The sequence below is a fragment of the Erithacus rubecula genome (assembly GCF_903797595.1).
Source record: "Erithacus rubecula genome assembly, chromosome: 3".
Lineage (NCBI taxonomy): Eukaryota > Metazoa > Chordata > Aves > Passeriformes > Muscicapidae > Erithacus > Erithacus rubecula.
This window is the reverse complement of record NC_136689.1, coordinates 143,661,626-143,674,666: the sequence shown is the minus strand read 5'-3', so window position 1 is coordinate 143,674,666 and position 13,041 is coordinate 143,661,626. Positions and strand designations below refer to the sequence as shown.

Here is a 13,041-nt window from a genome sequence, read left to right as displayed (position 1 = left end):
ATGAGAAGCTGCGGCTCGCCTCTGACTGACAGGCCACGCCATCCAATAGAAACCTCCACTTAAGCAAGGCGGTGACACTTGTGGGGCCCTGCTGTCCCCGCCCATTAGAAGGAGCCGGGGCGGGGCACGGCTCCTGGGCGGGGCTAAGGCCCGCCAGGGGGCGTGGCCTGGGGCGGTATATAAACGTGTGCGGCGCTTTTCACCCTGCTCACTGGGCGCAGTGTCGCCGGCTGTGTTGTTTTTTCTGTGCGCAGCGCAACAATCCCTCTTTCATTGTGTGCGCGCCCCCCGTTTTGCTTGGGTCAGCGGCGCCCGGGGCGCGTCTCTTTCCCGTCTTTCCTCCTCGTGCGCTTCCGCAGAGTGGTTTGTCCGTGCCGCTTAACCGCTGAGGGGGGGCGTCCCCTCAGCCCGCGCCCCTTTTCTCCCCGCTCCTGGCCGGGGGCTTGCGGCGCTTCCTTCTGGATGCGTCCCCGCAGCCCCGGGCGGGAGGCGGCCAGGGGGAAGCGCTGCCTCCGAGGATTTACCGCCGCCTGGGACTCGGACCCGCTCCTTCCCGGCGGGCGCACCCGGCGCCCCGGCTCCGCTGCCGCTCCGGGCCGCCGCCGCTGCCATGGACGAGAAGTACCTGCCCGAGCTGATGGCGGAGAAGGACTCGCTGGACCCGTCCTTCACCCACGCCTTGCGCCTGGTCAACCAAGGTGAGGGGCGGCGGGGCGGAGCGGGGCGCCTCGTCCCGCGGTGGGGACGGGCCGGAGAGAGCTCAGCCGGAGGCTCACCCTCGGCTTTTGCACCGCTTGGAGGGGTTCGTTCAGGCTCCTGACGGGCTCCTCGGCGAGGAGCTCACCCTTGCCGTGCTCCGCTTGGCGGGTTTGCGGTGTTCGCCTGCCGGCGCCTTCCCGTTCCCCGCCGGGCGGCATCGCCCGCGCTCCGCGCTCCTGGGTGCCCGCACGGCTCCTCTCAACCCGGGCTTTCTCTGCCATCGCTCGCTGCTCGAGTTGTGCATTATTCCAAAATGAAGGGCTGTGTAGGACGGCTGAGTCCGCTGAGCTCTGCTCGTCAATTAAAACACCAGCAGGTTTTCCTATTTTACCGCGTTTCCGAACAATGAGCGGCCGATTGTTTACATGCGTGTGAGCCGTCTTAAGAACGAGCCCACTGCCCATGGCCTTTCCTAGAAACTTTGGGATCTGCGGCTAAGATTCTAAGGAACCAACGATTTATTTTAGTAAACCTTTAAAAAATATAAAGCATATTTTGTTTTGCAATTATATAACTCCAGATAATAAATTGCTCCCTCCCCTTCTGCATGTCACGTCAGATGTGCTTTAAAGTGCTAGCTTTCTGTTTCAGTGATGCAACACTGACTATAAAAGTCATTCTGTGTGAATTAAAGTATGATTTAATGTACATTTGGAGGTACTGTATAATTGGCAGGTGACTTTCAAGTTGAGCTCTGGAGAGGCAAATGCTTGATTTAGTGCTCAGGATGCTCAAGAGATGAACTGATCCTCTAATACACCAAACATAGTGACAGCCAAAATGATTTGGGCTTCGATTGCAGTGATTAAAAAGCCGTGCTTGGTGTACTTTACATCCTATAACAGGAACAAGTTTAAGTTGATATGGGTTCTTCTAATGCACTGTAGGTTTTGGTGTGTAGTAGATGTGAATGCCTGCCTCGGAATCAGAAGGGAAATTACTGTTTTCTGAAATACTCTGGAGTTAGGGGTAGCTGACACAGTTTCAGCTGTGGAATGCATATGCTGTGTGAATTGAAGATCCATGTGTGGTTAATGTTTTGCCTATTTTTCCAAACATTGAATCTGTAAAAATGTCTCTGATTGTGGGAAAAGGAGACTTATGTTTAAAAACCCAGCTAATTGCTGTGTTTGCTTTAAAGGAAAAAAAACCAAACTTTTAAAAATTAAACTTGATGGCTACAAATTATTGAAATTCCTCTCCAAGTAGTGAAAGATCTTTTTTGCATGTGTATATTACTACAGGGAGTATGCAATTTACTATTGTATGTATGCAATTTACTATTTTTTAAACAGTGTTAAAGGAAGTAACTCAGTCCTTTTGACTGAGTTTGATATTTTTTGAGGCTCTCATTGAAATGATAAATTGGAGGACTGAAACTTTTGCCTTTCATCATGGAATCTGCATGTATACATTCAGCTACCGAAAATATATTGTCAGTGAAAAAATGTAGATGAATGTGCATCCAACCTCTGTAATCTAGATTGTCTTGATTCTGTTTACTTTGAAAGTGAATTCTTGGATTATAGCTGAAGTGTTTCTCATGTTAGAGATGGGAAAAAGAGATTGAAGGTGAGTTATCAACTGGTTAACTGTAGTTTAAAATGAAAATTTATATCATGTCTATGTAAAATAGATAATTTAATTGTAGAATTACCAAAGAGCCAGATAAAATGAAGTGACTGTATAATCCAGGTGGGAAATAAGACTTCAGGAGGGCATGTTTTACAAACCCATACTGCCATGACACTAACTTTATCAGAGATTGGTTTTTCTTCTCAATTGTAAATAATTCTATGCACTTAAATGAATGACAGTTATTAGTGGAAATATATATAATGGTTCTGGCTTGGATTTTGTGTGCCAGGTCCACTGAGTACTTTCTATATTAGCAAATGAAATAGCCTGTCTAATTTCTTAACTGGATTTGTTTATCTTTTAAGTTTAGAATGAAACAGGTTTCCAAGTTTGGTTTCTTTTGGGTTTCTGTGAGAATGTCTTAGCAAGGGGCTTAAGTGCTTTAAATAACCAGCTTAATTATGTAATAGCATTTTGGTGTCTTAGTGGTATTAAATTTGCTATCTATTTACTTAAATTGAAATACTGTACATCAGCTGTCTTTCTTCAGAAACTCAAGACTAATTGGTAAGAGTTGTGTGGATATAGCAGAATCCTTTTGAGATGCTGAAGTAGTTCAGGTGTGTTTACTGCTTAGACAGAAGAGCCAAATTGCTAACAAATTTCCAGTCTTATTGAAATCTGGTTTCTAGGGAAAATCCTGGGTCTAGGCTTCTGAAATCTGGTAATTATAGATGTCAATGGAAGTGGATAAATTTGCATATTATGCTTATAATTACACATTATAATTTGTGTGAACACAAATTACATAATTTTAAATTTTAAAAAATGGAGCTTGACCTGCTTCAAGTTCCTGGGTAGCATTTTGGTTAAAGAATAATGTGGAAATAACTAAGCTTCTGTAAGAATATTTTTGTGGGCAGTATTACTAATCTGTCTTTCTGAATTAAGATATGACAGAAATTTCTCTGCCTCAAAACCTTGTTTTGAAAGCACTAAAATCAAATACCAGTACCCTTCAATGTTCCTGCATAGTAGGTCCTGATTTTTCTTGTTGAGAGCTCTGTTCAAGGATTTGATGCCCTGTCTCCTTGGGATACAAATACAATACCTATTGCTTAATTTTTGTTTTAAACAGTCCCTGTCAGCTGCTGCTTAAATTTTAGTGCAGGGGGAGTCTTTTCCAGGAGACTAGACTTTATCCCCTGTTCTAATTATGATGATATATTTGTTTACTTCAACATTAAGCCATTCTAAAAAAGGGACTATTTTTTTTTTTGCCTGTAAACTATTAAACATGCTATAGATTGGAAGTAGACTTATTTGCATGTGGAGTAAGATGACCATGGTAATAGGATTAATTTGCAGCTGGTACCAATGGGAGCTGGAACATATTGTCCAGTTATTAGCTTATAGTAAGTTTAGTAAATGAAGAACCTTGGGAAAGATGAGATTCTATGATGAAGAAAGAGCTTAGTACATTTGTATTTTTCCTATTTTCAACTCTCATGTGCTTATTTTTATGTGAAATCTGAAAAATATTTGTCTATGGGAGTGATGGTAGTTGTGAAATCAAGCCTTATTTTATAGGCTGACTTTGCAGTTGTGGTTGTATGTAAATGTTGGTAAATGTGCAAGTGTAGTGTTGATTGTCATGACTTGGCTCACGAGTGATGCTCTAAAAATACTGAAAGATCTGAGTGAAAAGTTACTTTACCTTCTTTCATATTTATTTATAGTAGTGATTCAAGATGAGCAGTTTGAATGTTGAATGAAGTATGTGAAACTGCAGATGGAAGGAGCTAACTGTAAATAAAACATGGGGATACCAGACACATTTCTAACGGGAGACATGAGCATGGGTGCTTGGCAGTTGTTTGGTTTGTGTAGATAATTAAATGTGTCTATAATGAAAGTTTGGGCTGCTACCATTGCTGAAAAACAGCTCTCTTGAGCATGCTGGACCTCTGAAATTCTTCCTTGCAAGCTCATTTTAGCTGCTTTGAGGTAACATCAATGAGAAGATGTAGAGGAATACCAAGCCTTCCTATCAGGAGATGGCTGTATGTGCTAACTGTGTGAGCCACATGTCTGGTGGTGATCAGCAGGACCTTGCTGTATCTCGTGTCAAATTTTGCTTGGGATTCAATAATCAGAGCTGTACCCTCCCTAAGTATCAGGGAGAAGGGAGTGTGAGGGAATGTACTTTGCAGGAACAAAATGGACTTCTGGACAGCAAATCAATATGATTTTGCAGAAGCCAATTTATTGTTTACAATTCGCCCCAATTATACATTTCTAGAACCGTCACCCACATGGGAACACACTTTACAATTGGTAATTTTAAGATATTGGTCCACCCCTTCAACCCCCCGAAAGTCCGTAAATGATGGTCTTCAAAATTTTTGCCACCCCCTGCTATCTTGAATCTTCTAATCTTGGTGTTTGATGTTTTCAACTTCTCTCCTGATTTAGCCTAGCTGATGTTTCAGCAGCCTTGGGTGGTTTCAAACAAATTACCAAAAAAATCCTAAAATTATCTCATGCCGTGCACCTGTTGTAAGCACTGATCTAAACTAAGAAATACACAAAAACAGCTAGCATGTGAAAGAAGCATGTGAAGGAACAGCAAAATATGCAGAAATAACTGAACAGCAAAACAGAGCAACTAAATAAAGTTTTTAGCTGGTGCGCACACACAAGGTCCAGATTTGTACAGATGTGTCCACCAGGGTCCAAACCCTGTTCAGCCTTACAACAGTACTTGCTGCTTTGTGGAGGATATTAGTGGTCTAATTTTTTTTCTCAGCAGAGATGGCTTTGTAGAAATGGTTTAAGTAGGAGCTTAACAGTAGGTTATGGTTCCTTATATGTTGCTGATTTTTGTCGTGGTTTCAGCTTAGCTTGGTTGGAAGGTACTGTGCAGCCACTCGTTCCCTTTCCTCCGGTGGAATCTAGGGAGAATTGAAATATGATACAACTTGTGGGTTTAATGACTGAAATAAAATAAAATGTAATAATTATGCTGGAAATGAAAAAGAGGAATAAAACCCAAGAGAAACAAGTGATCCATACTACAGTTGTTCCCCATCTGCTCACTGGTGCCTAGACTGTCCCTGAGCAGCAATCAGTGGCTCTGAGTCAACTCCCCCCGGTTTATATGCTGGGCATCCATCCTGTGCTGTGGAATATTCCTTTGTCCAGTTCAGGTCACCTCTCCTGGCCGTGCTCCCTCTGGGCTTCTTGTGCACCTGCTCCCCAGCAGAGTGTGAGACACTGCAAAGTCCTTGGTTTAGAGTAAGCACTACTTAGCAACAACCAAAACATCACTCTTGTCAACTCTCATACTTAATCTGAAACACAGCACTGTACCAGGCACTAGGAAGAAAATTAACTCTATCCCAGCCAAAAGCAGCAGAATGTTCAATAAATCCATCTAAGTATGCAAGAGTTTGTGTTTTTCTTTAATTTATCAAAAATAAATGTGATTATATATGGTGACATCCATATGTTGTAATGTAAATATTCAGTTTGCCACTAAAGCATCCACTTTGCTGTGTGGATAAGTTTCATGGCACATCACAGACACATGGTGCTGCTCATTCCCAGCCACTAATAGTGTTGAATGCACTGGTGTAACCTCAGACTCTCCTCTTTTGTCATTATAGTAGCAATCACAGAAACAATACTTGCTTCGAGTGTCCTACTCTTTTAGGATTTCAAAGCATTTCATGAAGGTCACAGGTGTTTTGAAAATGAGATATGGCTGTAGAAAGCTGATGGTGTTTTAAAATTATTCATCATATTGTATAAAATATAGTAAATTTTGTGCCCCTCAGATTTATTTCTGACATCTGGTCACTTTTAGTTGCCTTTCTTAGAGGTTAGCCAGAAATAAGCTCTTTGGGTTTTAGTCTGATTATAGAAGACAACAGTCTAAGCAAAACATGTTGGTAGAATTGGATGTTTTCCAGGCCAAGTGTAATGAGAAATTTAAATTACAGTAGGGGGAATAAATGTGATGTAATGGTTGCACCATCAAACTAGGGAAGGCTGACTTGGGTTCTATTTTCTTGAAGCAGAATGAAAAGTAGTAACCCTTGGAGGGCAGAAGGGATATTTCAGAGTCTCTCTCATCTCAGCTATCTGTATTTGGTAAAACTTCAGAAGTTCACATTTTTGTTATGGTTGCTCTTTTGCTGCAGTGAAACCGTATTGGAACAGTCAGAGGGCTTCCTAAAAGTTAGATTTCAATCTTGCTTTCTTAAAAGGCTGGGAAAGTGGTTTATCAGATATTCCAGTCATGTTAACAGGGTTTCTGCAAAATGCAGCTGAAGATAATCACACTTCGTACACCCCTGGGCTCGTCTGTTCTGAAGCCTGACTGAGCTGAGAGCCACTCGCTGATCACAGTTAGTGTAAAGCTGACTCCTAATTCACTTGCACACTCACTTTGGCAGTCAATGAGGAAGATTGAATTCAAAGGTTTCAAATGCAGGCTGACATGGTTTGTCACTTTCAATCCTTTTTGACACCAGCCATGCAAATTAAAACTGTAACCTTCTGAGTACTTATTTACTGGGGAAATCGGAAAGGTCACAGTGCTGTTCTTCCGGCCTGTGGCTTGTTTGACTTTTATAACATGTACTTAAAATTTGTGTACATGACCTGTCTGCCCTCATTGTTCCCCTCAAGTATAATTAAGGAAACAAAAGAATTTAGGATGGGGTTTTGTTTGAAAGAATCAGGTGTCAAAGTTGAAAAGCATCTGTAAAGTATTCTGTGTGGTACTGCATGACTTTTTAATTAGTATCTAGCAGGGTTCAGTAAAAAGCATGTTTAAATAGATTAACTGGTAACTGACACACCTAATATTTTATGGTGAATTAACTGACTGCTCTTAGCTGAGCTCTGCAGGAATCTTGCAAGCTTAATGTTTACATTATTAATACTGTTTTTCAGATAGACAACCCCACTTTATCAAGACATTCCACCTTCCCAGTATAGAAGCCCTGTCCTTCATTATCTTCTATCTCAGTCCTGGGAAGGCAAGTCTTGCCCATGCTATGGGAGCTGTGTGGTAGGGATGGTGGTAACTCTGGGAATTATTTTAGAGCCCTATATTTCTAGCCAGGTGTGATTTTTATATTTTTTTTCCTAAGTGTAACACTAGCTAGAAAATTAATAACTTTCTGGCCTTAAGCTAAGGCCATAAGGGCATATGGACTTGGGAATTTAATTTCCTCGTGACATTCCAGTTACAGAAGTCCATATGTCTTAATCTTTGAGGAAATCATGGAAAAAATACAATGCTTTGCAAGCTTGAGAAGGTCTGCAGGCCTCTGGCTAGTCTGATTGCTGTGTGAAAGTGATTTTTGACTTGGTGCTTTGAGAGCCTGGCAGCCTTCAGGAGTGAATAAAGCTGCGAGAGCCCCTTTAAACCAATGGTGAAATGTCTGGCCAAGAACTACAAATGAAAAAATGCACAAAGTTCTAGCAATGGATGATTAACTCTTAAACCAGATATAAGGACCAATAGATTTTTGCTTCAAAATGAGTTTCATTTATGGACACTTGATCCCTGCTAAATTGTTAAGCTCTTTGAACTGCCAATGATTTGGGCTGCACAGTAGCTGTAGGTCAGTTGTTTATGCCAAGGAGCGAATTGAAGAGAGTAATTGGAGAGATAGCATGAAGAAGTATTGTTAGATTGACTGATGTATTTTTGTACCTCAACAACTGAGCAGTGAATGTTTTATTCTTTGTGTGTTTATCCTGTCTTAAAATTTTCCTTTGGTTAAACTCGCCTTTTTCATATTTATCGCTTATGTTTCTTTTATGTTGTGTTGTTGTTTTTCAGCATTTTACTTTATTGTCAAGGTAAACTTATTAAGCAACTAGGCAGTTGAATGGATTTCCTTTCTGTTCTCCATCTTGCTATTCTCTAGTTGCTATTTGCTGGATGCTTTTCATTTCTTATTTTGATGTGTTTATCAGACTTTTGGCTGCAGGTAGCAACTCAACTTCAACAAAGTTGCAAGGCAGCAAAAAAATGTCAGTTTAATTCTTGTAGATGGTAAATCTTTCACTTTTTTGGCTTGTATAGGTGTTCTTTTATAGATCTTTATTTTCTAGATCTTTATTTTCTAGGAAGAATTTGTTGACAAAGTAATTGGAAACCTAAAAGATTAGAAGTCATTTCAGTAAACCCATTGTACTTGATCCAACAGAAGATTTGTTATAGCAACTGCTGCTGTGCTGATCTTGGTATAATATAGTGACAGTGAAAACCTGAAGCTGCAAATCCTTTGAAGATTTACTGATTTTCTTTGAATTTAATCATCTATCAGGATTGTTCAAAAGAAATAGTCTGAGGAAGATGCCTTCATTTGGTCAAGATAAAGAATATAGGAAAATATCTTAAGTACTGTGCAGTTTCAGATACCCCAATATAGCTCACAATATAGGAAAGATATAAAACTATTATAGGATGTTCAAAGGAGGACTATGAAGATGAAGAGTCTGGAGGAGAAGCCATTTGAGATGTGGCTGAGAGCACTTGGTCTCTTCAGCTTGGAGAAGGAGGCTGAGGGGAGACCTCATTGCAGTTACAACATCCCCATGAGGGCAGGAGGAGGGGCTGGCACTCTTCTCTTCTCTTTGGTGACCAGTGGCAGGACCTGAGGAAAAGGCCTGAAGCTGTTCCAGGGAGGTTTAGGTTGGATACTGAGAGAAGATTCTACACCCAGAGGAGGGTTGGGCACTGGAACAGGTTCCCCAGGGAAGTGGTCACAGCACCAAGCCTGACACAGCCCAAGAAACATTTGAACAATGCTGTCAGCCACAGGATGGGATTCTTGAGCTGGTTTTGTGCAGTCAGGAGTTGGACTTCAGTCCTTGTGGGTCACTTCCAACTCAAGGTATTCTGTGATTCTATGAATCAAAATTGCTTCTCCACTCCCTGCTGCTGCTTTTGTTGAATGCTTGGAGAGTAAATGTGTCTGTAGCCTTTTACTGCCTCAGACCATTCAGTAGTAGTACTCTGGGAAGCAGATGTGTTTGAAAGCAAAAGGTTTTAGATATTTTTCAGCCAATTTTTCCTACTGCTTTGGGATAAAAATGGTGATTTTCAGATGCAGAAATGGAAGACCTGCTTTTAATGTGATCATTCCTCCTCTTGTGTGTCCTTTTCTGTTGGCTGGTAGTGGAAAATGGTTTTTGTTACTGGTTTGTTTTGATCCATGACCTAATTAACTAGAGGTGGTCAAGTACCAGTCCTGGTGTGTCCCTGGTCAGAAGCTCAGTTTCTGCTCCCTGCAATCACATCTGCAGTATTTGAGGGTTAAGGAGATTTTTATTGCCTTTCTTCTGCTATTGAGCAGGAATGCTGTGGTGTCCTCTGTGCTGACTACAGTGGTACAGCTCCATGGGGTAAAACAGTGAAATAAAAAAATCACCCTTTCCTTCTCTACCCACCTCCAGATTAATGCTAAATGATAAATCTCACTTCTGTGAAAGTGAAAGGCATTGTGGTTCATCATGTCTGTTTGGTGATTTGATTTTTGTGTTTAACTGTACCCCCTCTCCCCTCATGAACTTGAAGGAAAGCAGATTTTTCTCAGTTATAGAATCACACTTAGAGTATGATGTTCTTGATCCATTTGTAGAGTCATGAAAGTTCACAAAGCATTTTTTAACTTTACTGAGTATCCAGCTGCTTCATGGTGATTTCCAGCCTATGATTTTAGGCTTGAGAAGTTCTAATTTGGAAGGAACTTGATCGCACATCAGTTTTCTGCCTTTCTTAAAAGGATTCCCCAAAATCTTTGTGGTAATTGGAGGTGTTTTTCAAAGCAAAAGAGTTTGTTCTTAATGGTTGATTCAGTTTCTCCATTGAAGCCTGGTGTGTCTGGAGGAGATTCACAGCAGATACCTTTATCCCTAGTTAACACTTGCCCCCTATGTAGAGTTATCCCAGTAATATCCTGGGCTGGATAGTCTGCAAGGTGAAATTCAGCACCTTTAATACTAGATCTTAGGGACTGGAAAAGACTCTTGTGGTCCAATTTGTCTTGTGCTACACAGATTGGGCTTAAAGATTCTTTTTGCTTATCATATACCCTTGACCTTTTTATTACACTGTGCATCCATGGTCTGGAAAAATGATTAGGTTTTTATTGGCCTACTGTATAAAAGCATACAACAAAAGATTTATCATGCTTTTGAGGCTTACTGTATCTGTTCTTTAGACCTTTTTGTTTCTGCAGGCTCCTGAGCCTTCACAGAAGGCTGTTAATACCATGTGAAACAAGTGCTGGGAATGATGTAAGTGTAGTCATAAAGTGCTTGTGGGGGTTGTTGTGGTGGTTTTGGCTGGGGTTAATTTTTTGTTTCTAGTAGCCAGTGTGGGGTTGTGTTTTGTATTCATAGTGAAAGCACTGTTGATAACACAGGGGTGTTTTCATTACTGCTTAGCAGAGCTCACACAGAAGCCTTCTCTGCCCTTCAAGGGCCTTTCTGCTCCTCGCCCCACTGGGGAGGAGGCTGGGGGAACAAGGAGGGGGGTAAGACACAGCTGGGACAGCTGACCCCAACTGACCCGGGAGATGTTCCAGACCATGTGGCATCGTGCCCAGCATATAAAGCTGGAGGGAAGAAGGAAGAGAGGAAGTTTAGAGCAATGGTGTTTGTTTTCCCAAGTCACCATTATATGTGATGGAGCCCTGCTTTCCTAGGAATGCCTGAGCTCCTGCCTGGCTGTGACAAGTGGTGAATGAATTGTTCTGCTTTGCTTATGTGAATGACTTTTGCTTCACCTACTATTAAAATGTCTTTATCTCGACCCGTGAAGTTTATTAATTTTACCCTTGCAATTTTCTCTCCTATCCTTCTGGGGGGAAGGGAGCACCTATGTGGGGCTCAGCTGCCAGCTGGGGTTAAACCATGACAGAGAATAAATTATCTCTGAAGAATTTTCCAGCCTTTCACAGCCACCTGTGAATTTGAGGATCTTGGGCGATTAAGAACTATTAATATGGGCACACTTTAGAAGGAGCAGAAGCCTTCCACAATTGGTTTTCCTACAAGATTCTAATAAAGCATCATACATGTAGTGATGCAGAGCTCCTGACGACGTAGCTCATGTAGAAAGGCTTTTGAATACATCTTTGCCAGGCAATTCTATTATGATTAGGCATAGTTATTACTGAAGGCCTTGTGTATGTTTCATTTTGGGGGAGCTATTTCGGGAGGGTTTTAAAGCGTTTCGGGAATTATTTCTGGAGCGGTGCCGCCCGCGCCGAGCGGTGCCACGAGGAGGCGACAGCGGCGCGGGACTGCCGGGATCGGGGTGGGATCATCATTCCCACCGGGAGAGCCGGGGTGGGGCTGGAGGGGTCGGGTGTGTTCCCCCGCGGGGGAACCGGGATCGGGTTTGGCCTCTCGGGAGGGCTGGAATCGGAGCTCCCGGGATCGGGCGCCAGTCCGTCGGGAGCGTCGTGCTCGGGGCTCCTGCGATCGGGTGTGATGCCGGGATCGCGTGTCAGCCCCTCGGGAGAGCGGGATGGGAGGAGCGGGAGCGGGTGCGATCCCCTCGCAGAGCGGGGTCGGGCGCGGGCTGCCAGCGCTGTTGGCCCGGCGCAGCAGCTCGGCAGCCGGAGCTGTTCTGCCTGTTCTGCATCGCAAGGCGCAGGTGTGTCCCTGTCCCGCTGGAACCCCAGCCCGCAGCCGCTCCTCCCTCCCCCGCCGGGCAATGGGGAGGGAATGGGAGGAGGGAAAACTGCAGAACTCTGGGTTGAGATAGGTTACCTTGGTAAGCAAGGTACAAGCTGTTCACACAAGTGAATGAAGACAAGGAATCCATTCACCACTTCAGGTGTGCCATCTCCAGGAAGGCAAGATTCCATCACACCTGACTGTGGCTCCAGGATACAAACGCCTCCACTTTGAACAGTCTCCCCTTCCTTATTCCTCCCAGTCAGAATGTCCCCCTCTTCTTTCTGCCCCTCACTTTATGTACTGAGGATGGCACCATGTCACACATGGGTTTTAAACTAAGCAACATGGTTTTAAACTAAAAGAAGAGAAATTTGGATTATATATGAGGAATAAATCCATCTCTGTGTGCTAGGCACTGGCACAGGTTGGCCAGAGAAGCTATGGAAGCCCCATCCCTTGGGATGTTCCAGGCCAGGTTGGATGGGGCTCTGAGCAGCAGGGGAAGGTGTCCCTGCCCATGGCAGGGGCTATGGAACTAGATGGTTTTTAAGGTCACTTCCACCCCAAACCCTTCTGTGACCTGAAGTAGCTTTGGCCTGTGGTGTTTTCTTCATGTACGCTTGAACTACTAAGCCTGCTGTCAGTCCAATTTGATGTTTTAAAAGAAACTTTCCCAGGCTTTTAAACTTCATGTTCTCAGAATATTTCTTTATTATCAACTGATTAAATGGAGAGTACAGGGAAATTACCATAATGGTATAAATTAATTATTTATTTATAGATGCACTTATATAGTTTGCAGACCTGAAATAATAGGCCTTGTTTGAAATCCTAAGTAATAGTTCAAGATAAGGTTAATTAAAAATGCTGGTGTGTGTTTCATTCACGTAAGTGGCAAGTATCTGGCTGTGGAATCAGCTCTATATAGAATTCTAAGCAAATTATCCTTTAGATTAATGCCCTGACAGTGGAAAAGGGATGTGACTT

At 42.8% G+C, this 13,041-nt stretch overlaps 1 protein-coding gene across 2 annotated transcripts in view; it reads left to right on the top strand.

Moving 5' to 3' along the window:
* Positions 1-206: 206 nt before the first annotated feature.
* KHDRBS3 (KH RNA binding domain containing, signal transduction associated 3) overlaps positions 207-13,041 on the top strand; it is a 90,708-nt gene continuing 77,873 nt past the window's right edge. For both annotated transcript variants that reach the window (XR_013773615.1, XM_079300675.1), the window contains exon 1: positions 207-698. Coding sequence is in view for 1 of the 2 variants with exons in the window: in XM_079300675.1 (XP_079156801.1) it covers positions 611-698 (88 nt within the window). In the remaining variant the exon portion in view is untranslated. The remainder of the gene's footprint in view (positions 699-13,041) is intronic.